This window comes from Malurus melanocephalus, unplaced genomic scaffold (genome assembly GCF_030028575.1).
Source record: "Malurus melanocephalus ecotype Western Australia unplaced genomic scaffold, MMel_1.1 scaffold_99, whole genome shotgun sequence".
Lineage (NCBI taxonomy): Eukaryota > Metazoa > Chordata > Aves > Passeriformes > Maluridae > Malurus > Malurus melanocephalus.
This window is the reverse complement of record NW_026623331.1, coordinates 408062-433746: the sequence shown is the minus strand read 5'-3', so window position 1 is coordinate 433746 and position 25685 is coordinate 408062. Positions and strand designations below refer to the sequence as shown.

Genomic DNA, 25685 nt, shown 5'->3' with positions numbered 1-25685 from the left:
CTCAGGGAATTTCTTGTGCTCTTAAAGCATTTGCTGCATTTTTCCCTTGCTATTGCATGGTTCAAGCCATTTGGTAATGCAGTTAAGTTGTGTGGATTTGCATCCCATATGCTTCCTGATTTGGGATGTAAATTGATTTCTCTCGCACAACTGCCCTTYTAGTGATTAGCGTAATGAATTTGGATTAAAACTTTGTAGAGGGTGCAGTTAGACTACTGTGAAACAAAAAAGTGATGATTATTTCATTTGAAAGCAATAAYGTGTGGCAGGACATCTGGGATTCTCTTTCTATAACAGAAAATACAATTTTCTGCTGATTCTAAATTATTGTTAGGAACAAAAGGGGTGTATAAAAAGCTGAATGATATAACTTTATTTTCTAACCTAAAAGCTTCTTTTAATTAGAGGCAAAGTCCAGAAAATTTGGCTGTAGAGAGTAGGAACAGCTGAACATCAATAGTTGTGAACAAGGCCACAGCAACAGCCATTGGATTACTTGTATTTTGTCACTGTGCCTGTTGCAAGCCAAGGCAGCCGTGCATGTCTGTGCCTCATCTGCACTCTTTCCACCCTTACCATTACTGTGTCCAAAAAACCCAGGCACCTGAACACCTTCAAAATTCTTCAGTTTTAGTAGTAAAACCACTGCTCTGTTCAAACATGTTCTGTCCTGAGCATATGCAGTGTTTTTCTCATCCCCSTGTTCCTCTTTGCAGTTCATGTCCTGCATTGTAGAATAAATGGTGGCAGAGGTTGATAAATCTAACAATGAGAAGTGTTGGTGGGAAAAAAAAGGTTTTTCTTTCTGAAGATGCTSTTTCTTTGCATTGCAGTAAGAATCTTACAAAAATTCTGAAGTGGTCTCTGATAGGGAAAATGTTAATCATAGAATCAAAAAAACATTAAAGTTTGGAAGGAACCTTTGGAAGGAACATTTCCTGCCATGGGCAGGGATGCCTCCWACTAGATCAGGTTACTCAAGGCCTTACSCASCCTAGCCTTGAACACTTCCAGGGCTGGGGCATCCACAATCTCCCTGGGCAACATGTTCCAGTGCCTCACCACCCTCACAGTAAAGAATTTCTTCTTAATAATGCACCAGTATTATTTTTCTTGTCCCTGCCTTAAAAGAATGTAGATCAGCTCTACCCTTAAAAGGTGTAGATATGATGTCTTACGATAGGTTTGTTGGTTTCAGGGATATTTCTGAAGGTGGGGTTTTTGGGGGCATAAATCGGGTTAAAGAGTTAGTAGTTTTTTATGTTCTTCAGCAGTTCAGTGAATTTTCCTTACCTGTATCCATAAATAATATGAAAGCAGTGGATTAGAAGGGTGGTGCTACTGAATGTGTGCATCTTGCAAACTGTGTATTTGGGTATGAAGGTGGAAAACTGGGTRAATAAAGTGAATGTGAAAAGAGAGCTTGTTTTGGAACAAGTGCTGCCATATTAAGACATGCAAACTCACTGACTGTGTTCCTAACAGCTGCCGAGGTTTTTCCAGCTCTGCTCTGATAATGTGTGGGGAGTTAGGAAAGCCTGTGCTGARTGCTTCATGGCAGTTTCTTGTGCAACATCACAGGAGGTCCGGAGGACAAAATTGTCAACCCTTTTTATTAATTTGATTAGTGATCCTTCACGATGGGTAAGAATTGTTTTTTATTTCTTGAATAGCTGTCATATTTGAAGGATTTTACTGCAATACTCAATGTAGAACTTCTCATGGATGTGGATAATCTGACCTGTTTCATGCACCTCAAGCAAAATTTTTCTTAGACTGGTTAGTTTGTCAATGGGTGGAGAGTCCCTCACATTTTCACTGCAGCATGTAAGAAAAACTGTGTCAGTGGAGTAGCTTTATTTAGCTACAGAGCTGTCTGTGACTTAACATTGCTGAGAATCATTAACAAAACTGAAAAATTCATTATGATGTATTTGTACTGTACTTCTTCAGGTTTTCTAACACCTTTYTTGTGGGGAGGAAGTGGTGGAGTTCATTGTCGGTTTGGGGTTTGTGGGTGGTTTTGGGTGTTGGTGGTGGGGAGTTCTTTATTATTTAAATTTTTGATGGGTTTTGGGTGGTGGATTTTTATTTTAGGGTTTTTTTTCGGGTCTTTTTTTCTGGGTGGGATTTTTTTTTGTTGGTTTTGAGGGGATTTTTTGGGTTGTATTTTTTGTTTGTTTGGGGGGGTTTATTATTTTATGTCTTGAAGATCTGCTCTTAAACCTTAAGTTTGTTATTGAGCAGACTGCTTCCAAGAGCCAAGGATCATCTGCACAGAAGCATGAGCTCGTGGATCTTGGAAAACCATGCAAGTTGTAGCCCAGCAGAATTAATCAAATAACAAAAACTGAGATAGAAAAATTTTGAGAGGAGGAGAATAAATAGCAGGAGAATGGAGGAGCAAATGCCCAGCACAGCCAAATAGGATAGGGAAAGAAATATAGTGCTTATCAGTCACACTTCTGGAAGTGAAATGTCGGTTCAGTGTACGTGATTTCTTTTTTTCCTTTCAAGTTGTTAAAWTTCTCAGCTGAGCTCCCAAATTTACCTGATTCTTTTATGTAAACAGGTTCTGATTCCTTTGATTGTGGGGAATAGGCCTGTCAGTTTGGTTACCTGTGATTTAACTGATTTCACCCTTTTTCATTTTTCTTAACATTTTGTTTAAACTTGGCACTCTATATATACAGCTGGCTGATTCTTTCCTGGCAAGAGCCTCTGCTTTTGGTTTCCTTAGTAGGCTTATGACCCTTTCAATTCCCAGCAGCAGGCATTTTATGTTTTATAGGACAGCAAGATTTGTATATAAATAATTTTGGTTTTTCACCTTGGACTCTTTTCACTAGGTTCGCCAAGCAGCTTTTCAGTCTCTGGGGCCTTTCATATCAACTTTTGCTAATCCATCCAGCAGTGGCCAGTACTTTAAAGAAGAAGATGGTAAAAACCCAGAAGATTGTGATTGTGCCCAGGAAAACAGGTAAATTTGCTAAATCTACAAGTTATTTTTGGCTGCTTGTTTTCCTGCTGCATGAACTGCAAGTTAGGAAAACTAAATTAAATATTTGGTAAATAGGAATGGTAAATGGGAAGATGGGAAGATCTGGATCTTCTCATCTTCATAGACYAGAATTAGGATATATGTTCTGTGGTGAGATGACTGACTTGATAGACAAGGGAGAGCAGTGTATACTRTATATCTGGATTTCAGGGAGGCTTTTGACATGGTCTCCTGTAAGATCCTTGTGGAGAAGCTGCTGAGGTTTGGGCTGGATGAGGAAATAGTGAGGTGGACTGAGGGCTGCCTGCTTGGCTGGGCCCACGGGCGCTGGTCAGCAGCGTGTAGCTGAAGGTCAGTGAGTGATTGTGTACGTGAGGGGTCAGTTCTGGGTCCAGTGCTGTTTAACATGCTCMTTAATGATCTGGGTGCTGGAGCAGGGTGTACCCTCAGCAGGCCTGCTGGTGACACAAAACTGGGARGAGTGGCTCATTCTCCCACAGGGTCATGCTGCCATCCAGAGGGAGACCTGGTCACACTGGASAGGTGACACATCTCGTGAAGGGCCACAAAATGACAGACTGGAGGATCTCTCCTGTGAGGAGAGTCTGAGAGAGCTGGGACTTCAGCCTGGAGAAGAGAGGGCTCAGGGGAGGTCTTACCAATGGTCATGAGTAGCTGAGGGCAGGGTGAAATGAGGATGGGACTGGCTTCTTCTCAGTGATGCCCAGTGACAGGACCAGAGTCAGTGGGTGTAACCTGAAACACAGGAGGTTTCCTCTGAACATGAAAACCTGATTTTTTTTTTTTTTACTGTGAGGATGACCAAGCAGTTGAAAAGGTTGTCCAAGAAGGCTGTGGAATATCCATCCTCTGAAATACTCAAAACCTGTCTGGACACAAGTCCTGGGCAACTGGTTCTGAACAAGGAGGTTGGCCTTGGTGGTTCTAGAGATCCGTTCCAATATCCCTTCTCTGATTCTATGGTGGTTTTTTTTGTTTTTGTTTTGTTTTTGTTTTTGTTTTTGTTTTTTGGTGGGTTTTTTTTTGTTTTTTTGTTATGGTGTAAATAAATTTACTTTGATAAACAACAAGATGATAGCATGAATTTTTAAGAGCATAACAAGTTTATTTTGGTTTTTAAATGTCCATCTGCTTTGGCACTCAACAGTGAACAAGTCAGGACCACAGAAGACGACACTACAGATGAGGAACACAACAGGACAGAGGATCYGTCTTCACCTGTTGATAGTGATGATTTTGCAACAAAACTTGAAAATGTCATGGAAGATCAAAATAGAGTGTCAAGTAGCTCCAAGAGGGAAAGTGATTTCCAGACTGAATCATCCTTCTGTTGCACTTTGCCTTCAGAATGTTGTGAGGATATGGCAGATGAGAATGAGCAAAGTTCTCRTTGCTGTACAATAGATCTGCAGGAGGCTGGGCTGAATTCACAGGAAACCTCTCTTTCAGAGCAGGAATTATACAACTCTTTCCATTTCTGGAGGACTCCACTTCCTGAAATAGATATTGACTTTGAGCTTCAGCAGACTTCTGATATAAAACTTGATAGAGAAATTCAGGAACTCACTATGCCAGTGTCTCCAAGCATTCCTATGGCAACAAGGAAAGAATTAGAAGAAATGATAGAAAATTTGGAGCCCCATATAGATGATCCAGATGTTAAAGGTATGGTAAAGATATTGAAACATCTTTAATGTTTGGTAATATGCATATGTTGCTTCAGCAGTTTAAGCTTTAACCTCTTAGTTGTTTTAAAAGTCTGAAGTACTGTTTTCTCCTGGTCCTCAAAGAGATTGAGGAAAATTGATGGTGAACTAAAAAGGAATTTGCATTTGTGTAAAGATGCTTAAAAGGAGTGTGATTYCTTTTATAAATTGAATGCACATGCAGTTAGCAGTATAAAGTTCTGGCTGCCTGTTTTGACAATATAATCCAATACATGGTTCAAAGGCATAGCTGTTGCTAAGCAAGTTTATTTCTAATTAACACACGCGCAGAATAAGGCAGATTAAGAAGTTTTCTTTTTAATTATCAGTGTGAATAATGGTTTTCTCTTTATTCATTATCCATTTGATTTTGGTGAAATAGTCTCCAYTTTTTTCTGCAAAAGCTTTTGTTATTGCAGTCACTTGTTGACAGCTTTATTGTGACAAGTTTGGTGGATCAGGCTGATTATTGGTCCAAGCTGCATTCTTGAAGTGAACACACATTCCCCGTTTTCAAAGCTCTTGAAGAATGGARAAGGGTTTCATAAATATGACAAGGTGGTGGAGCAACATTTCAGAGACACTTCCTGAGTTAAAAGGACTTGGCTGTTCTACATGTACTTACTAGAAATAGCTTTTACTTGGTATTCATATGCTGAAAAAATTCTAGGGCACATCAACCTTAAGTGTCACAGTCAAAAAGTCTGGAGGTACCASTAAGGAAGAAGCCATGTTATTTTGGACCTGAATAATCTGTAGGGGGAAATCATGCCTCTATACCGAAAAGAGTAGAAGGAAAAGAAGGGGCGAGTTGGGGGAAAAAACATTTTAGAACTAACTGATACACTTTCGGCTTCTTTTTATTGTTAGTAAGTTGAGATGCTTATAACTTTTCTTAAATCCATTTTGTACTTTTATTTAATCAATTGTGCAGTCAGCAGATAAAATTTTGTTGCTTTAGGAGTGCTGTGGGCACTAAGGAAGGAGGTAAGAGAAGAATTTTACCCTTGCTAATGACTTCAGTCTTCACATACGCCATCTCTGAAGCCAACTGCCAAAGCTTACACTGCTGTTTAGGTTTACTTTGTCAAGCTGTTCTGTCTGTAGTTACAGAACATACCTTAACACATAAATTACGATGGTTTATGTGAACAGAAGATTTATGTAAGCATGTACTTGTACATTCAGAATTGTCCTGGGTTACCAGGTTGTTTATCATATGTGGTTATGTCTTGTTTCAGTGCAGGTTTTTGGAATTTGTTTTGTTTGTAGCTCTCTTGACTGGATGTCAGGAGGTRTTCTGTGCAGTTGGTGACCAATAATTACACATTTCAGTAGAAGAAAATTGTTTCTGGGTTCTCAGCACCATGGAAAGATTTGAAGTATGGTTAGCACTGCCATTTATTCTAATTAAAGGTGGCAGACGGTGGTCTTGATTACTCAGTCACCTTGGTATTCTGTTCAATACCTCTGACTTGGTCAAGGCTGTGTAATGAAGCCCTGTAAAACACTTCTCCTAAATCTTCTGCTCTTTTTCCTTTGCTTGTGCTCTCATTATTTGGTCTAAATACTTGAGAAGCTGAAATTTTAACAACATGCCTGTTTTGATTAAGTAACATTGCAATTTTAATTTTGCACGAAATGCAAATAGTATTAATTTTGCATGCTTGTCTCAAACACTGTGGTACACACAGAAGTGGTAGGTATCCAGACTTTAGTCTCTGAGTAGCTGACTTAATACCTTTTGTTTTTAACTTTACACTTCCTAAATTGTGACAATTGTGACACTTCCTAAATTAGACTTGCTCTGGGAGTAATCCAGAAGATGAGAGCCCTGTCTGCCTCTTTGCTCRTGGCAATATAATTGAAAACTGTTGTTTCAAACTGATGGTGTAAATACTCAGTCAAAAGCTTATCTTAWTTTGTTTTCATAGAAATTTTATGAAACTACTTAATGTGACAGATAATTTTRTCTCCAGTATATATAGCTTACAGATGTATGCAAAACAGCCGTGGTCCCAAATGGTCYGTAGGGTCCTTCCCTGCCTGCAGTTCCTTCTCTCTGCAAAGCTARCCATTATGTTTATGAGTCCTGTACTGTGAGTAGGCTTTGCTTTGACCGCAATGACTGAGCAAGCTAGGAATTTTCTTTTCCTCTCTTTATTTCTTTTTAAATCCCTGTGATCTTTTTCTTGCACTTATTTTCTTCATTGGCTTGCTGTCACCTAAGTCCTGGACTCCTGCTTCCATGCTGTGCTCCTGTCTTTATTGCTGCATTCCCAGCCAAGGGATGGGAGTGGAAGATGCTGTGTTCTCTGTGGTGGGTAAGTGGAGGCCTGCCATACGGAGAGCTTCCATAGGTACACATCCTCTGGCTTMTGTAAGAAATTGGCCAAGCATCCTGAAGGCATCACAAGATGAAGTGATGAAGCGTGGTTTGGGAATGAGACTGCAGTGTATAATGTTTTGCATGTGTCAGTAAGATTAAGTTGTTCAGATGACCTTGACTCTGGCTGTACCTTGCCTCTCCATGCTTGACTGTGCAAATTCAGCAGCCTTTTCTTGACATGRATTTTTGTTTGGGTGGTTTTTTATGAAAACATTTTGTAAAAAGAGAAGAAAATGAATTCCTGTTGTGTGGAATTATAATGGCCAGGATCATTGGCACAGAGTTTTTGAAGTTTCTTAAGATCACACTGGATTTTTATTACTTGACTCTGCAGAATATTTAGACGATGGTAATAAGGTGCTGTTCAGTCATAGGAGGTTGATGGTTTCCATTTTGCTAGGTGATTTCTGAGACAGTCCCTGACAGCTGAGGCAGGTGTGGAGATTTGGTGCTTAAGTTCAGYGAGCAATGGTTCTTTTTGAGTCAGAAAAATACAGGTTTACTTTTTTGGCTTTGCTGGGTTTTTTGCTATGTTGTTGTGTTATTGTTGTTGTTGCTGTTCCTTCCTGCCACCCCACTGTCTGCTTTGCAGTGTATGTTCATCCCCAGCAACCACTGCACCTTTGTACCCCTATCCCTTCCCTCCATATGTATTTCCCCTCCTATTTGRTTTTAGTTCCTCTTTCTTTCTGGATTTGGCATTCCTCTACTTTACATGTCTGACTTCACTCTTCTCTGTTGTGTGAGTTGCTCCTTCCTCACCTGCTTGCACCATTGTAGCAGAAGGTATTGAGAAGAGAATAACTCAGTTTTTATCTGAGGTACCTCAGTGTACCATGCCAAGGGGAACAGTCAAAGAAAAGGCATCACCAGTCGTGCAGYCCAGAGTACAGCATGTTGAGTGCATATCCCCATCTTCCAGATGTCTTGGATGCCARGGACTGAGGGGTTACTGTTTATATACACACTGGTCATGGTTATGTGGTTTTAGTTTGGTGGTTTGTGTTGGGCTTTTTTGGGGGGATGGTGGTGTTGGTTTGTTTGGGGGTTTCTGTAGTGCACCACATTAGAGCAGTTTCTGTTTTGAGCCTCAGATCCTTTCTTCAAGGCATGCAAACTGATGAGATCTCCAGCAAATACAATCATTTAATGGTAATCAGTAACCATCGTAGAATATCTTTTTTTCCTGATCTCATTCTCAAAAATGGATGAACTGCTTTAACTGAATCTCACTCTTTACCTATCTTGGGGCTTTCCTTCCAGAACTAGTTTATTGCCAAAGTGATAAATCTGAGTAATAGCAGGTTGAGTGGTCAGCAACCAAGATAAAGACAGCCTGTCTTCTCACAGGTAAACTACTGGCTAGCAGAGCGACGTGGGCTGTGCAAAGTTAAGCACTGGTATTGTAATCCCTGTTAAAAAGACCTTTCCAATCCACTGGCCAGAYATCTGGAAGGTCTCAGACTGGGAGATGGTAAACCTGCACGTTCCTCTGAAGTATACCAGGTTTTTTTTAAATTATCACAGGGTCTTTATTCAGGTCACGTTTTTCCAGTTCCCTGAGGCTGCTGCTGTCTTTACTTTCTTCAGAGATTACTTTGCTTTTCTCAGATGTTTTTATTTCTCTGGTTTTGTGGGTTTTTTTTTTGTTTTGTTTTTTTGGGTTTTTTTTCCCAGGGACACTTTCTTCTACTGGCTTTATTTCCTTATKTTCTTCATAGAAAGGGCTAAATCATGTAGTGTTAGTGTCAGCTTTCCTTAACATTATTTGGGGTAATAAAGGAAGCCTGACTTGCAGGTTACTGGGGCTAGCTGTGGCTTATGCCAGTTACAAAGCTGCTTTGCCCAAAGGAGGCCTAATAGGGATAAACCAGCCCAAATGTGGAGTCAGTTGATCCCATTCCATTATGAGAATTATGTTTATTAGTTAGGTTACTAGCACTGCCTGCCATGAAAATCTAAAATACGTTGTTGTTAAAGAGAGCAGTAGGTGAGGAGTAAGTGGAGAAGAAACCCCTGGTTTTTATGTTTCAGTTACTTCTCTGTACCCATTAACGTAGCCCATAGCTTTTGCCTCTGAGTAAGAAGTGAAGGTAAGGAAGGCAGATCCTTTAGGAAAAAGAAAGAAAGGAAAAAGGGAAAAAAAGAAGAAACATCAATGTCTTCTAGTGAAACTCATGAGAAACAGAAAACAACAATAAGGTTTATTGAAAGGACAGAAATTCCTGAGAACCAGGAAATTCAATAAGACTAGATAAAATGTGGTTTAGAATTTATAGATCATGCCAGATATTTTAGGATGCAGGTACAGTAGCCAAGAGTAAATACTTCCTTGTTCAAACATATATTTCACCTGAAGCAAAAGCTGAAGAGAGAATTAATGGTCGAAAATGGAGTGAACAGTGACTTTATCTGAGCAATGCAGTACCTGAGTTCTGTGCTATGTGCAAAACYGACCTTTATGCTCCAGTTTTTACTGATGATAGTTGTGAAAGCTGGTTAGCCAGCAGATTCTCATCTTTCTGTCCAAACCTGGCTTCCTAAGAGCTCTGAGGCATTTCTCTGTTACTCATGAGAGGAGAGTCTTATCCTTTACTGGAATTTGGAATAATTTTCTGGAAACCATTGCCTGTCTCATGTCAGTAGGAAATATCTTTRTGAGAAATAGGGAGCAGCAGCAATGCTTGGCTCTTCTTTTAACTAGAACCTTAAGATGTTTATGGACTTTCAAGTCATTCACCTTTCAGTGAATGGCAGTACTGAAGTCACCCGTGGAGACAGGACCTATGAATAAGAAAAAAGAAAGAAGGCACTTGCCAATCAGTGAAATCCTTGTGAGTTTGGCTTCTCCTGTCCTTCATCCCCACATTTTGGGATTGTAGAATTGACAAGAAGCTGAGGAAGTGCATCTTTTTGTCATATTTTCTTCTAGGGCAGAGAAAATCGAGATAGGTGTTGTCTCCATCCTGTTAAGCCCCTGAGCAAGGGTGGTCCAGGTGTGCAGGCTGACATGTGGGGCATGGATGGGGAATATGTCTCTGAAAATTCCCAATTGCTGCTGCTGATACTTCCTGTTACTAGACGTAATCTTTGGAACTCTGTGGATTTTTCAGTAAATACATATACCGTGTTGAAGCAATATATATTTACCTAGCCAGGATAAGCCTTCCTGACTTTGAAGTGAAGGTGAGAGGAGTGCACATTTTTCATGAAGTTGTCCTTCACGAAAAAAAGTCTTCGAGAAAAATGTCTCCTTAATGTGCAGCAGAATATAATTCTTTTTAATTTTGTTTGATTTATGTAAGTGAAAAGAGTTTGGAAATAAGTCAGGCATTTCTTGCCCTAGCTTGACCATGTATTTTGCTTGATTTGGAGGGTGATTTATGTAACTTTGTAAGTTTTGGAGAGATTTATTGACCTCGGTCTTTTTTATTCTCCTGTGTCTTAGTTATTTAAGTTTATTGTCAGTGAAGTAACACTTGAAGAGTGATGTTGCAGCAATCTTTTATTAATCTTAAAAACTGTAAAATTAAATATTTTTATGTATGTATATGTAAATTATAGTATATGTTATATATATTTAACCTATATTTTTCACATAATATGTTTCATAGTGGAAGTATTTGTGTGATGTTGGTTATACCTTAAGTTTTTTGCAATTTGGTTTTCCTGTTTCCTGTTAAGGAATTCAGTAATACAGCAAGAATATATTTGGGTTATTTTATCAGAAATCTGACACAGTTAGAGTTAGCATTGCATATTGTAAAGCATTATCTTTGTTCCTGCTCATCAGACTCTACCGACAAACCATTGAACCCATAGTGTTTTTTCTAGTTTTTGCTAAGATTTCTAATCTAACATTTTTCTGAATTAATTATTTTTGTTTCTTGTAACAGTTGTATTTCATATCTGTTTCTTCTATCTACAAATGAGTCCAACTTTCTTTCTTTAGTTCTCATTAACAACCATACTCAAAAAGCTAGAGGGAGAAATTCAGAATTCTGGAGCTTAGTATGCAATATGAGATTAAAAACAAGCATATGGTTTGCCATGTAATTTCACAGTGAACATTTAAGAAACSTTGGAAAAGACAAAAATTATAAGGAACAGATCTTCTGGATGGCTGGGTAAATTTAATGAGTGAGGAGATTTTTCCTCCTTACCTTCTTGGAAAGAAYTGGAGGAGGAGAGTGGCAGGGTAGATTAATATGCACTAAATTCTGTCTTACTTGCAGCTGAGACTGCCTCTGATACCTGATCTCAGGTCAGGCTATATTCAAGGAACATTGCTCAACAAATCTTTTTCTAATTGTCAGTAAACAGARGGATGGAAAGCAGAGCAGCCTCAGAACTGCTGGATCTTTTCCAGAAGAGTGGATAGCAGAGTATGGAGTGCTAATGCTTTCTTTAGATGAAYAAGAGAACAAACTGTACAACCTTCTGATTTGTTTGGAGGATGCAAGAAGGTTGAAGTATCAGGTCTGGCATCCTTCTGTATAGATCTTGCTTTAGAGTTGCTATAAAAATGTAAGAATTTAGCAAACATATATAGAGGGAGAAGCAACCTCTCAGGACTGAAATCCTTTGTGTACTACCAAACCTCTTCTCAATCTTTATTTTAATTACTTTGCCCTTCTTTCTCTTAGTCCCACCTCTGACAAATGGCCCAGTCTGTTAGTTAATATTCATGGGCTGTTCTGCCCCAGAAAAATTGTTTGCACCATTAATATTTACTAAAATTCTTAATGAACGGATCCTGCCATAACAGCAGTCTCTGTATTCTTACTGTGTTTTGGGTTTTGTTTGTTTATTTTAGCTTTAAGGACATGTTTTCCTGGACTGTGGTTTGGTTGAGYACCCTAGAAAACAGTGGGTGTTGATCTAGCACTTTAATTGCCCCTAGTTTGGAATTTAACAACAGCTAATGATCTGAGGTTTGTACCTCTCCTGTAGTTCCTCCGCCATCTTTCAGTTAATTAGTGTCTAAAAGTTGATTTCAGGTCTTGATAAAAGTTTTATTGTAGTTTAGTCTCATTTATTTCTCTTTCATGTACTGCAGCACAAGTGGAGGTGTTGTCTGCTGCACTCAGAGCATCCAGTTTGGATCCGCAAGAAGAGACAGTGGCCAGTGTTGGCAAGGGAACAGATTCACAGACTGAACTAACCATCAATGACCAACAGAGTTTTAAACCTATACTGGGTGATATTGTGCCTTTAATTGGTGACACTGTTGAGGTAAGAAGCATGTTTGGTACTTCATTTTTTTTTCCCAGTAGGATTTCCAGGGCTCCAGTARCAGAGCTGTAATTTGCATTCATGTGAGGATTACAGCCAAATGCTTTCTACTTTTGGTTAGTGTGGCATTTAATTTTGTAGGTTGGTATTGAAGTGCTAGTTTCAAAAATAAAAGGAGTTATGTTGGGTGCCTTTGCTTTTGCCAGTTCTGCTCTTGTCCATGTAAATTCTTGAAACTGTTTCTGTTAAAATTTCTGTTGTGACTGTTGCATGTGAAGATGTTGTAAAGCTACCACAGTTTATTGCTGTGAAATTACCTTGCTTAAAACAGAGCCCTGCTGATAATAAGTGAACCTTCTTCTCTAGTGCCCCGCCCCCAAACCTGGAGAATGAGGTMCTTTTTCCCTCTGCTCCCTGTTGATTTATAGTAGTTTACTGGTCTGTGTAAGAGAAGTTCAGGACCTGCAATTGAGATSTTGTGTGCACTGCAGAAAGAGAAAGTTATTGGAGCAATCAGTAACATCTTGGAAGTTTTTTACACTTACTTCTTCAGCCCCCCTCCCTGCTTCTGTCCCATCTGTAGTTGTGGCATTCGATACTCTTTTCTATTCTTTGCTGTGTGTCAGACCCAGCCTGCTCCATTCACTGCATATAATGCCACAAGCTCTGGTGGTATKAAATGCTGCTTCTGTTGCAGAAAGCAGTAGTTCCAAAATAGCTCCATAAGGCAGAGCAAGTGATTTGTTGAATCATATTGCTTAAATGGTGTTTCCAGAAATTTTGACAAATGTCTTTGAAATGTCTAGGAGTTAGTATCAGTTCACTGCAAACAATTTCATCCTTCTTTAATTAGAGCAGTGTTTCTTGATCACATTTAATTAACTTTTTCTCTAAGCTGTTGAACYATCRTCTAGGCCAAAAACATATGAGTAGTTCAGGAATATGACATTTACTTGGATATTGCAGATTATACATAATCATAATTTAACTCTACAAATATGGTTGTTTTAAAAACACCAACCTGCCCCCAGTTCCTTTATGTCAGGCTCAATATGCTTTTATTATCATAGGATCTGTTGTAGTCACTTCTTTTTAATGCTAACCTAAAATGACAGTTGCACAGTTGTCCTCTGTTCCAAAGAATTTTGGGGTGTAGCGAGGGTGGTGTTTGTTCAGAGAGACCTGTCCTGTGTTTTAGGTTTTTGTATACAGAGTATAGTGCTCACAGAATGTGTAAGAACCTATCACATTGCTGGTATATGTTGATTTTGCATGTTTCAGTTTTATGCTTTAAAGGATGCTCTTAATCTGTCAGTTCCTTGTTTGTTACTGGCACTGAATCAAGTCCTCATTTTACAAGTGAACGGATATTATAGAGGTGACCTAGAATTCTGGGAATCAAGCTGTGATCCTTGAGCAAGTAGGCTGTTGCCCCTAGCAGTGAAGAGACCTGTGATTTTCACAGGTGGTTGTTGGGTTTTTTGGTTCAGTGGGGGTTTTGTTGTTGTGATTTTTTTCTTTTTGTCTTTGCTTGTGTTTTTTAGTGTCAGCATAGCAGTAGGGTAATAGACACTTGAGAGAAATCAAGCTCCAGCATTTTATATTTGCATGCAGCCTGCACAGTTCTGCAAGCAAAACCACGTTTSCTTGTCCTTTGGCAGCTGTATCAGCTCATGAAGGAGTTAGTGTTACATGTTAAAGAGAGATTCTCTATTCGAATGAAAATAAATGGTGTAATAAAGTGAACCAGTAAGATTTTGGGACATAACGAAGCTTGTTTGTTGAGGGTAGCTGCTTATTTTTTCTCAAGAGCCATTGTTTTTATTTTCTTTAGGTTGTATGTTCTCTGTAAGGTTTCATAAGGAATATGGGAGTCTTGTTTTTTTGGAGGTGGAGGGAGAAAGGAAACTGGGCTAAAACCTTCCCACTCCTTTCTGGCACAAGAACCTCTCTTTAAGAATAGGATGGATGCCAGGAGGAGATGGACCCTGACATTGGCCTCTTCTTTGTGTGGGCCTTTCAGGGAACACCAGCACTGCTTGTCTTGGTGTGCAGCCCTTGACACAGAGAGAGATCTTTGGAGCACAACCCCAGAGCTCTTGTTACACTACCAAGGGAAACTTCACCTTAGGGATTTGTAATGCCATGACAAAGACTGTGCATTTGGTACACAAGAAGCTTTCAGGCTGAACCCTGCTGAGTTTTCATGTCCTGGTTTTGTGTACATGGAAGAGGTACAGATGGAACTTGATCTTGAGGGACAGAGATGCTGCATAACCTAAATAATGACTGATGGTGTCATTCTACTGTATAGAAGCCCTTTCTCTCTGGAATGCATTATTTGACTTTAAAAATGGCTGGGTAAAAGTGTTCACATCTGTGACACCCTCTGTTATATTCAGTTGTATAATTTTTTTTAAAAGTGTTTTTTAATATTTTAAAGCCTAGCCYTTTGGGAATTGAGGTAGCAGAGTATGTGAGATGGGGTCCTTTCATTTTTTTATTGTAACGGAATGGATGACTAACTTCTGGTCCCATGCAAACTGGCTGCTYATGGAAAGCACTGTGCCTAGCACTGTGTACTGGCTGCCTCATAATTCCTTGGTTTGCAAGAGGTCAAAGATGATGACTCTGACAATCTCTTTTTGGGGAAGAAAAAAAAAACCCGAAAAAAGGCTAAAAAAGAGTGAAGGGGGAATTGACTGTCAAACTAAAAATCTTGCAGAGATAGTTTTCAGAGCCTTTGGAGGTGTTATAGTTGGAGATGTATGCTGCTGGACACATTTAGTTATGGAGTTACTTGCAAATCTGTTTTTTCCTTGGCTCTTTAACACCTTTGTGCTGCTGCTTCCTAAGCCTGGCAGGTGACATGGACTGCTGTGCCAGAGATATGCAATTGCCTCACAGCTCTGCCTGTTCTTTATCACCTGTAATTATGCTTCAGCAGCTAAAATTACAGCCCAGTGCTTAGATGAAAGCAGCTCATGGAGGAGGAAAAGGCAACTGTCTGAAGTCAAAACAAGGAAGATAGAGTGTAGCCTGGGGCCTTTTTATTGAAGAAGTTTATAGCTTGCTGGAAAATTCTCGTCGTCAAAACGATCTGGACAGCTGGTAGAAGTAGGCCTGTTCACMTTGCTTATGTTGACCCTGGGTGCTCACCCTGCAGCATCACCTTGGCTCAAATCTAGAAAAAATGCCTTTGTCCTGTTCCACCAAATAGCAGCCTGATCTGCTTTTCAGATATTCATCACATACTTCCTGAAATTCATGGTTTATTATGCAAAGTCCATTGTGTTTGGGGAGCTTCACTTCAAAGGAAATGTTGTTGCTGCATTCTCCCAGCAGCACAGTTTATTGCAGCCCATCACACCTTTGCCACTGTTCTCAGAGTCTCTGCCCTTATCCTCAAGGCCCAGATGTGTAGCTGAAAATGATTGCTAAAAAAGKTTTTAATAGGATTGCTGAGAGGGGTGATGAGTCTTGTCAGCAGCTATGGCCAAGTAGGACTCAGTTTTATAAGGTGAAGCTTATCCATAGAGAAGATTATGGAATAATCACCCCTAGGAAAGGCGCAACAGCRTAAGTCTCATCAGGCTCTATGCTTCAGTGTGAGGGTGGCTTTGTTTTGACCTTTTTCTACCACAAATCSAGCAAAATAAGCTACAGGTTTTCTCATTTTCTATTCAGGGGAGAAGCAATGTGACCCGTATGTTAGTTACGTTTTCATTAGTGCAGTCTCAAAGATACTCCTCCTCTGTGATTTTCACTCTGTAAGAACCAAAATGGAGCAAAGTAACAGGAGCCTCTGAAATTGAAAGCAGATTTATCTTGCAGACCTTTTGATTTTGGGCCACAGTAAAATTGTGTTTCATATTAAAACAGGTATTCCTTTAATCTAAGAAATAGACTTTGATGTGAGGACAGCACTTCTTCGTAGAGTGTGTTTTGTGTGACCTTTTTATTTTCTTTTTTTTTCCCAGAGTATGGATTCTACACTTCACTATATTCATAATGATTCAGATTTGAGTACCAACAGTAGTTTCAGCCCTGAAGAAGAAAGAAAATCCAAAGTACAGGTAAATKACAGTGACTTCTGGTTTTCTTACATGTATCAGATAAGTGAAATTGGTCTCATGTGTATGGGGATTTCCTTTATCCCCTTTTTCATTCAGTCATTTGTGATGTGATGTAGTTTCTATTAAATACCTCTTAATTGACTAATTTTAAAATATTCCTTGTTTCCAGARATAATGGCTTCATTTAGCAGTCGCTTCTGTTACATTTATGCATGAGAGATGACAGCATTTTTTTGACATAACAGTTGTCACAGATCTTCAGGTTCTGTTTCATTTGCTTTTGTTTCCTGTGGAAACTGTGCTGTAGTATGAATTAGGTTATTGAGGAATTTTTTAATTGATTTATTTTATTTTATTTAATTTTTATTTTATTTTTATTTTATTCTTTGAGAGGAACTGCCCGCACCCCTTGATAGCTTTTTGCAAAGCAGTTAAGAGAGCGTTTCATTAAGCTGGAACTGTCTCTGGTATTTTTTCCAAAAGGAATCAAATGTTTAGTGTTCCATAATTCGTATTAAGTGTGCCACTGTGCAACAGTGTGATTCCTTGAGTGGGAACCTCAGTCCCTCTTTTRTTCTGGTCAGTGGAGCTCTTCGGCAGCTGTGTTAGGAAAATGTTCTTGTGTACCCCTCAATAGAGTCAGTCCCTGACACAGCTGAAGCRAAGGCAGAGAAGTCAACACAAAGAGGTTTTCACAAAATTTTGGTTCACATGCATTAATTCCTCAGTGGACAAAAGGATTGRTCTTTACCAGAGATCTCTGTCTCTGGACAAGCCTTTTCTTTCCTGTTGACTATTCAGGGAGTTTGGAAGCAATATTGAACACACTATACCCTGCTCCCTTCCATTCCCTGCCTCCCAAGGCATTTTTAATTTAGTTTGCTTCTCTTCACCTTCCCAAGATTTTGAGAGAATTAGGAAAGGTTTTTTTTTTTTAGCAAGTCTCATCATTTGCTCTTCTATCTTTATGGATGGAAAATGGCCAGTTTGCACAAAGCATAATCTTAATGTTTGCAGAAAGGTAGAATGCAGTTTTTCTATTTCCTGGACTCCCTAAGAAGWCTGGTCTGTATATTTTCAAATAGCCCCCAGTCATGTTATTGTTTCTTTGGAATCTTTGGTGCTCTGATTAAGACACTGAAATTAAATCGTATTTTATTGTTGTGGAGGAAAAAGTGGATTTTTTTTTCCTTATAGCATGCTCTGAAACTATAGTGAATGCCACGAGGAGTGATTGAAAATAGTGTGGATATTCTGCCCTTGTCTTTGTGCAGGATGTTGTACCTCAAGCCTTGCTGGATCAGTATTTATCCATGACTGATCCGTCCCGCGCACAAACGGTCGACACCGAGATTGCCAAGCACTGCGCCTACAGCCTGCCCGGCGTGGCACTGACCCTGGGCAGGCAGAACTGGCACTGTTTGAAAGACACCTACGAGACTCTGGCATCTGACATGCAGGTGAGATCAAGCAGGGAYCAATACCCATGTCTGTGATGTGACACAGAGCAGTTGGGACCTGTGTGGTGATTTCTCTGGATGTTGGGCTGCTCTGCTTGTTACACGGAGCTTTCTATTGCTGGTGGTAAGGAAGGAAAGTGCAATGGTTGTCTCAGAGGAAGCGGGGTTGGTGCTCAGTCAGTAAGGAAATGGGCTGGTACGAGCGGAAGATGATCTCCAGTAGGAAAATGAGGGGAGGTCTGTGATTTCCTCTGCTTGCTTGAGATCTGATGGCAGTGTCTGGGAGTCTGCTGGGTTTGAGAATTGGGGCTGTGCTGCTGTGTGAGCAGACGTGCCCCTGCAGGCATGTCTGGAGCTCAGTGAGTCAGCCTCACACCAGGCCTTGGTGCCACATCTAGTCAGACAGGAATAACATCGCTATCACCACGCAGCAGCACTGCTGCTTTAAAAACAAATACTGGAAATAGCAGCATTTTCCTTGTTGTCAGGTGGTAAGGAGGTGGCTTTTGCATTTTGCTTTTGGTTTGCAGTCGTTTCACAGTTCTCCCTTGTTTCCTTTTTTGGAAATGCTCTTTTTGTTTTTTAAAATATTCCCAGACTGTTTCACCTCTCTTGAACTTGCTGCTTGCTCTGTCAGAGCAGCAGTTCCCAGTGATACATAGTGAGTAATTTTATGCATGGCTATTGCTCATGTTTTCCAGACTCCTTTGCAGCCATTAAAAACAACCACCTAATGAATTTAAAACATAAGTAAAAACAAATTACCCTGTGTTCAGAAGTGTCCAGAATTTATTATCAGTCTAATCTGAACTAAGACTGGATTGCTAAACCAGTGCAGAAGAACAGTGTCCATGCTAATTGGACAGTGCTGGCTAAAGAATAGATGCTATTTTATTTTAAAAATACTGACTTGAAAAAATTACTCGAATTAACAGTGTACCCTCAATTTGGTGTGTCTGAAAGCTCCCCTGGTCCTTGGGCTGCTGGGCACTCAGTATGGAAGAAACTTTACCTATTATGGAAGCTAAAATATCCCAGCTGAAATACTGTGGGATATGTATCTTACTCATTTAATTTAAAAAACAGGATGAGAGAGTGGTRGCATGAAACTAATTTGTGCTAAAGTAATGTGTGCAAGAGCACTGATGTCAGGAATATTATTTCCTTCCTGGCACCTGGAAAATGAAAATCTTTTGATGACTTACATTTGCCTAGTTCCTTGATATTCAGGTGGAAGAAATGATACTTCATTATTTGTCATCTCTTCCATTTTCCTTTCTTTATTTTTCATTTTAAATTTCTAGTGTAATTTTCAGTTGTAACATGAGACACTGTTGAAGGTATTTGTAAGTAGTGTAGTTTGCTGGGAGTCCAGCTTGGATACYGACCCTTAAGTTTGACTGGAGCACTTTGGATCAATAACCTTGATTTATTTATATTGCAGTGGAAGGTTCGGCGGACACTGGCATTTTCTATCCATGAGCTTGCAGTCATCCTTGGAGACCAGCTTACAGCTGGAGATTTAGTTCCTGTCTTCAATGGCTTTTTGAAGGACCTGGATGAAGTGAGGATAGGTGTGCTCAAGCATTTGCATGACTTCCTGAAGGTATGTCTGTGTTCAGCTCAGGCCAAGTGCAGTTACAGATTTTGCTTCATTTCTTTGTATGTGCTTGCTTTTTAACATAACACACATGTAACTCTCTGGGAATCTCTGCAGATGTCTGTTGAATACTAGAATATATGTTGCAGGAGATCTGTGTTGCTGATAYTTTCTCTTCTCTGAAGAGCTTTGTTCATGTCAGTATGTGGATGTCAATGGATGGTTGTTTTTTTTTGTTGTTTTTTTGATAGCTCTAATCTGCCTACACAACTTACTTGTCAAATTTCTGTAGAAGTTTCTCTGTAACTGCCTCATTTCTGGAGCTGAAAGACACAAATCCTAAAACCATCTTTATGCCTTCTTTCCTGGAGTAAAAGGAGAGACTTGTTCACATTGTCCTTTAATGAGTGCCCGATGTGATTTTACAGCCTTAGGCATTACAGCGTTTAGCCCAGGAAAGCAACACTGTTGCTAAAGATTTAAGTTTTTAAAACCTGTCATGAGTTTTATTTAAAGTTCTTGTTCTATCTGCTGATTGTAGCTTTTAGTTCTTCATGTAAGCTTATATTTACTGTTACAGCTTCTTCATGTTGACAAAAGACGAGAGTATCTTTATCAGCTTCAGGAATTCCTGGTGACTGATAACAGCAGGAACTGGCGTTTCCGTGCTGAGCTAGCTGAGTATGTGGTTTTCTGAATGATTATTTTTATTGTTGTAGATATTAAAAAATGTGAAAATCATATWATAGATGTTTTTCAGTGATATTCGTAATTTCTTTTTTGATTAGTAGATGGTCCTTATCCTCCTCCACTTGTCCCACTTGCTTAAAAATTCCCAGTGGTTGTTTTGTCGTTGTGAGTAAATGGCAATTTAATATTTGCAAGTGACTTCTAGTCAAGCTGATGGCACTGAAAAGTAGAAGATTTTGCTTCCCAGTAATTAATTACGGCCTCATTGCATATTTGATAAATGTTGTCATATAAATTAAGATCTTCAGTTAGGCTGTCTTTTTTCTTATGTGATGTGCTCTCTTTGCTTCGTCTTCCATYATGTAGGCAGCTGATCTTGCTTCTAGACCTGTACAGTGCCAGGGACATCTATGACTACCTGCGACCTATTGCTTTCAGTCTCTGTGCAGACAAAGTGTCCTCTGTCCGCTGGATTTCCTACAAGCTGGTAAAACAGTCTAAACGAATTTAGGATGTCAGACTTTTGACTGTTAGTGGTCAGTACTAATTTTTGTATTTACTTTTTTTTCTTCTTGTTTTATCAAGGTTAGTGAAATGGTAAAAAAGCTGTACATGGCTCCAACACCAACCTTCGTGATAGACCTCATGAATGAACTTGTTGAAAAGTTCTGTAGATGCCACAAATGGTCTGGTCGGCAGACTTTTGTCTTTATTTGCCAGGTGAAATGTCTTTTCATTTGTATTTTTTTTTCGTTTGGGTTTTTTTGGTGTGGGGATTTTTTGTTTTTGTTTTTTTGGTGTTTTTTTGATTTTGGTTTGGGTGGTGGTGATGAGAATTAAGGGGACTGAAACTCTCCAGCTGTCTATTGACACTATATTGGTGAATATTTGAGAACTTTGTTTCCAAGGGAGTAGTTTATGGCTGKTTTTCCCCTGTTTCTCCATAGATGAGCTTGACTCCATCTTTAGCTCAGCATATTAGCACCAGGTCATCAAATCTGATATTGAACATAGAGCACAAGTGTRGCAAAATAACCTCTTAAGCTGGGAAGCTGCTTTGTTGCTCAGCATGAAGTGAGATTTGTATAAATCTTTAGAAATCAATCAGTAGGTGCTGCCTGTACCTCTTTAGCCAGCTTGTGCAGCCAGGTCAAAACCAATGCATTCTTAGCAAAATGGACAGAGTTGAAACTAGCTGGGATCCCAAGGAAGTGGTCARATTTGGAGACTGTAGCAGAGGTGCAGACTGAGAGTCACCATGGCTGCTGCCCAGGTGGACAGTTCTTTAAAGTGTTTGGAGAAGTGTGAGCTTATTTAGAGAAACATGTTGGGTATAAGAAGTATTTATTGAGATAAACCATTTTTGTCTTAATATAGTACCTAGTTTAAACAAAGACTAAATCATGAGAAGGATTGTAAAGGTGTCTAATTTTCTCTCCTGTTTTCAAATGGTACAGTGATTTAAAAAAACAAAAAAGGTAAAAARGGAGTTCCAAGTTTCATACAAAATAAAGCCTGAATTTCCTCATCTCTAGTTTGCTTCACTGAGTCTGGGTTTGTGCTAGAACGTACTGTACCGTATTTTAAAACTTCATGGATACTGCCTACTGTATAGGTGCTACAAAGGTAGTAAGATCTGTTAACTCTGGTTATGTGATGGAATTTCACCTCCCTGTGCTGAAATTTAATGGAATTGCCTCTGTGTTCCTGCCAGACTATCATTGAGGATGACTGCCTGCCCATGGACCAGTTTGCTGTGCATCTGTTGCCACACTTACTACACTTGGCATCTGACAAGGTTCCAAATGTTCGAGTCCTGCTTGCAAAAACATTAAAGCAAACCCTGTTAGAGAAAGGTTAGTGGCAGAAAGAGATGTAATGGGATGACTGCATGGGTTTTTGTTTTTGTCCCTCAATTCTCCTAAATTCAGCTGGGAAAGAAGAAACAACATCAGATGTGGGCTGCTGTTGCTTTTACAGTCTCCTTGGTGTGGGATATTACCTTGGCTGAGATAAGCTTTGATCCTTGTTGTGGTATCYGACCTGCTGTTGTGTCATGCTGAGGAAATGAGTTCTTGCTCATATGCCAGCCTTTTCTTTTGGTGTCATTTTCCATGAGTGAGCTACTTTGTAGAGGTGTCATCAGAAAGCACAGATAAGCAACTAGCAACTGTGAAGTTGTTGAACAGTGCCCTTCATTTAATTAAAATAAATCTGTTGATGTTCTGTGTAATAGGAGTAAGAAAAAAATTTACAAATACAAATTGCCATTTGTTTTCTCTTTCTCATTGGAGAGAAGAAATGGCTGCTGTTTAGTTTTTATATTTTATGGCAGAAGTGGGAAGAAAGTTTCTCTGGCTTCTCCTCAGGGAAATAMGCAGTTCTCGAATTGCAGACTTTGCTTAGGAAAGCATCCCCAGTGCATCACAGGTGCCAGAGGAGTCAGCAGTGCTCAGAGTCCAAAGCACTGTAAAGGAAAACACTGTTAGAGGTATTAGGCTATTTTGTAAAACTGCAGTGTCCACATTCAGAATAGTTCATCCAGTTCTGGTCACTTCCTCTCTCAAAACCACTCATTGGCTKTAGGACTACTGTAGAAAAATGCAGTATGTCCCAAACACCAGAAACTGCCAAGGATGCCAACACATCCTTGGGCTGTTAAGAGCTGCCCTGTGCATGCTGGCTCTGAGGAAGCACATGGAGAAGCTGAAATGGATCAGCTGATGGGCAGTGATTTATCCTCTGTTAACTGTGCCAAGGATGTCATCTTCTCCCTGCTCTGATGTATTTTGTGTGCCCTACATGGATGGCACTCCTCCATTTTGCATTGCCACTACAAAGCTTATGGCACAGGTAGTCCCTGCCTCAAGGGAGGATGGATTAGGAAGGATAGATAGATTGGGAAAGGCAGATGCAAAAAACCAATTCAGGAGTTTTTAAACTTCAAATCTCAATTAATGTTCCTGTGAGCTGTTTGTAGTTGACGCTGCTTTTATGCACCTTGTGTCCTGTAATTCATCAGAAGTGTCAAGTGTTGGAGCTGCCTCCACTCTTATTTCATGTTACCCTAATTTTATCACTTGGTAATTGTTTGGCAAGACTGGCAGGGGAATGGTGTGACATGACCATGGGTTGATGGTATCTTTTCTGTGTCACAAATACCAGCACTCTTGTCTGGAGTGGCTTCCAGGCTTTTCCTTGCTCTTTGGCCATGGAATTTATCATACTTTTATACTGAGGGGCCATAGAAATCCTGTATTGAACAGGATCATTTMGAGCAACTGTGCTCTGAAACATGGAACGATTTTTCTTAAGGTGAATTCATAGAGGTATATTTGGAAGTGTCTCCTGTGCCTGCTCAGATATTCCAGTTGGACTGTAAGTGCATTGGCCTCTGAAATTTTGTGTCTCACAGGCTACACTGAGCTTAGCATTGAAGTATCTCCTGCCCTTTCCTCCCCATAAGTATTGTGCATTTTCTCTTACAGAATACTTCCTGAATTCTGCCAACTCACACCAAGAAGCTGTGGAACAAACAATTATGGCTCTTCAAATGGATGGTGACAGTGAYGTCAAGTATTTTGCGAGCATCCACCCTGCCAGTACCAAAATTGCGGATGATGCCATGAGCACTGCTTCATCAACTTACTAAGTTTTRAGTGTTGCTATAATTAAAGAAAAAAAATTTAACAAACTATCCTCAAATGCTTCTAAAATGGTTGATTTAGAACAACCTCTTTGGAAGGAGGGATTTCTTGCCAGATGTAACAGGTGGATGTTATCTAAACCTGATAACCAGGGATTTTAAGTCAAGGAGAAGTAAACRTACCTGTGTCAGCTTGACTTTAGAAACACACTTCTCAGAGGATTATTTTTGCCACCGAAGCCTTAAATCTTCTGTCTTCCTGAACAAACAAAACTTGAATTGGCAGATCATTTTCATTGTAGAAAGGACGTGATGATTTCCAGAGACCTKTATTGTTTCTCCTGAGGAGTTAACTTAGAAAGTATTTTCTGTAGCAGCTGATAGGCAGGATGGCCAGAGAGGYGAGTTTGTACCRGGACTGAGACCTCCAGTATTAGTGCTAAAGTTTTTATYGGTCAAGGACTTGATTTGTGTGCAGCTGGGCACACCCTTAAAGTGGGAATAGCTTTGATGTTTGTAAATGAGGAAAAGTAGAAATTTGGATTTCTCTTAAGGGCTCAGTGCTATAACACTAAAATAGAATCTGATTTTAATCCTTAAATGCAGCATATTGCTGTACCCATTAGCAGAAAACTTTGCTGAGTACCTGTGTCCTAATTATTTTCATGCTGGTCATGACCTAAAGGAAATTTATTAGCACATGTACTTTAAGTCAGGTATTTTTAACTTGATCATGATCGGCTCTGAAGGTGCAACTTTTTTCTTCATATATTGTACATATCTGTGAGCCTCCTTGGTGGGCTGCAGTCTTTAATCATGTTGTTTAAAAGCTGTTGTGATACAAGTTGTTCTCTACTTGTCCAAATAAAATTTATTAATAAGATTGAAAGAAATCTTGTGACCTTTTTAAGACATTAAAAGAATAAGTTTGAAATTTAAGTGGTATTTTTCTTTCAGTTCCTTACACTTTGATGACTGTTTCAGGGGCAAGGGGTTTGCTTAATGATTATGAAGAATTCTGCATTTTGAGATGGAATATGCTGCAGCACAGATGTACTTCAGCCATATAGTTGAGGTTTTGCTGGATTCTTCCAAGTGTCCCTTTTGCTTGGGAGTCTGTTACCTCCAGCGTGAAATGGCATCTTGGCTGGAAGTAAGTCTGAATATCCACCTCAGTCAGATTTGCAGGAAACTCTGAGTTCTTAACCTGCCTGCAGTCCACTGGCTGCTTTTCTTTCCTCTCATTTAAAATTACTGATACAGTATCTCCTTCTGTGTCTTCCAGGGACAACTTCCTTAAATCACCTTCCTTTCAGCCTTCGGAATGCAAAGTGTGCGAAGCCTTTTTTCCCCTAGGAAGCAGAAATGGCTATGGCAGCTTATCTTTGATGTGTTTTAGCAGAACATTTTCACTTATCAGTCAGGTACCTGATGCCCTGGCAGCTGAGCCTTAGGCAGATATCTTCTTTTCTCCTCCTGKTTTTTTTTTTTTTTTTTTGGGAAAATAGATTATTTTGCAGTTTCTTCTCTTGTAAACAGAAAGTTGCTGTTAATTCCCCAGAGGCTGCTTTTGTACTCTCTAGCACAGCCATGGAGGTGCTTAAGATGCAGAGTTACCTGTGTCTTCCATGAAGTGTGGTGTGTTTGTGTTTTTTTGGAGTTGGTTTTATTTCTTTAATTGCAATTAACATTCTTCTCTTTTAGGCTTGGGGATTTTTGTGGGATTTATTTATTTATTAATAACTTCTTGTATGTTTGTGTTTTCATCTGCTTTTTTTTTTGTATGGATTTTTCCTTTTTTTTTACATTTTTTCCATGCATATCCCTTTTTGTTTCCAAAATTGGCTAAATCCTTGAAGGA

At 39.5% G+C, this 25685-nt stretch overlaps 1 protein-coding gene across 8 annotated transcripts in view; it reads left to right on the top strand.

Moving 5' to 3' along the window:
* The window catches only part of PPP4R1 (protein phosphatase 4 regulatory subunit 1), a 65195-nt gene extending 40443 nt beyond the window's left edge, over positions 1–24752 (top strand). For 7 of the 8 annotated variants that reach the window (XM_057368919.1, XM_057368916.1, XM_057368920.1 and 4 more), the window contains 12 exons: positions 1486–1644; positions 2850–2980; positions 4170–4687; positions 12177–12352; positions 16333–16428; positions 17703–17888; positions 19333–19494; positions 20069–20169; positions 20545–20665; positions 20764–20898; positions 21893–22034; positions 23667–24752. In XM_057368919.1, the coding sequence (XP_057224902.1) occupies positions 1486–1644; positions 2850–2980; positions 4170–4687; positions 12177–12352; positions 16333–16428; positions 17703–17888; positions 19333–19494; positions 20069–20169; positions 20545–20665; positions 20764–20898; positions 21893–22034; positions 23667–23830 (2091 nt within the window). In that variant the 3' untranslated portion in view covers positions 23831–24752. The remainder of the gene's footprint in view (positions 1–1485; positions 1645–2849; positions 2981–4169; positions 4688–12176; positions 12353–16332; positions 16429–17702; positions 17889–19332; positions 19495–20068; positions 20170–20544; positions 20666–20763; positions 20899–21892; positions 22035–23666) is intronic. The other variant, XM_057368922.1, reaches the window with a different exon arrangement.
* Positions 24753–25685: the final 933 nt, after the last annotated feature.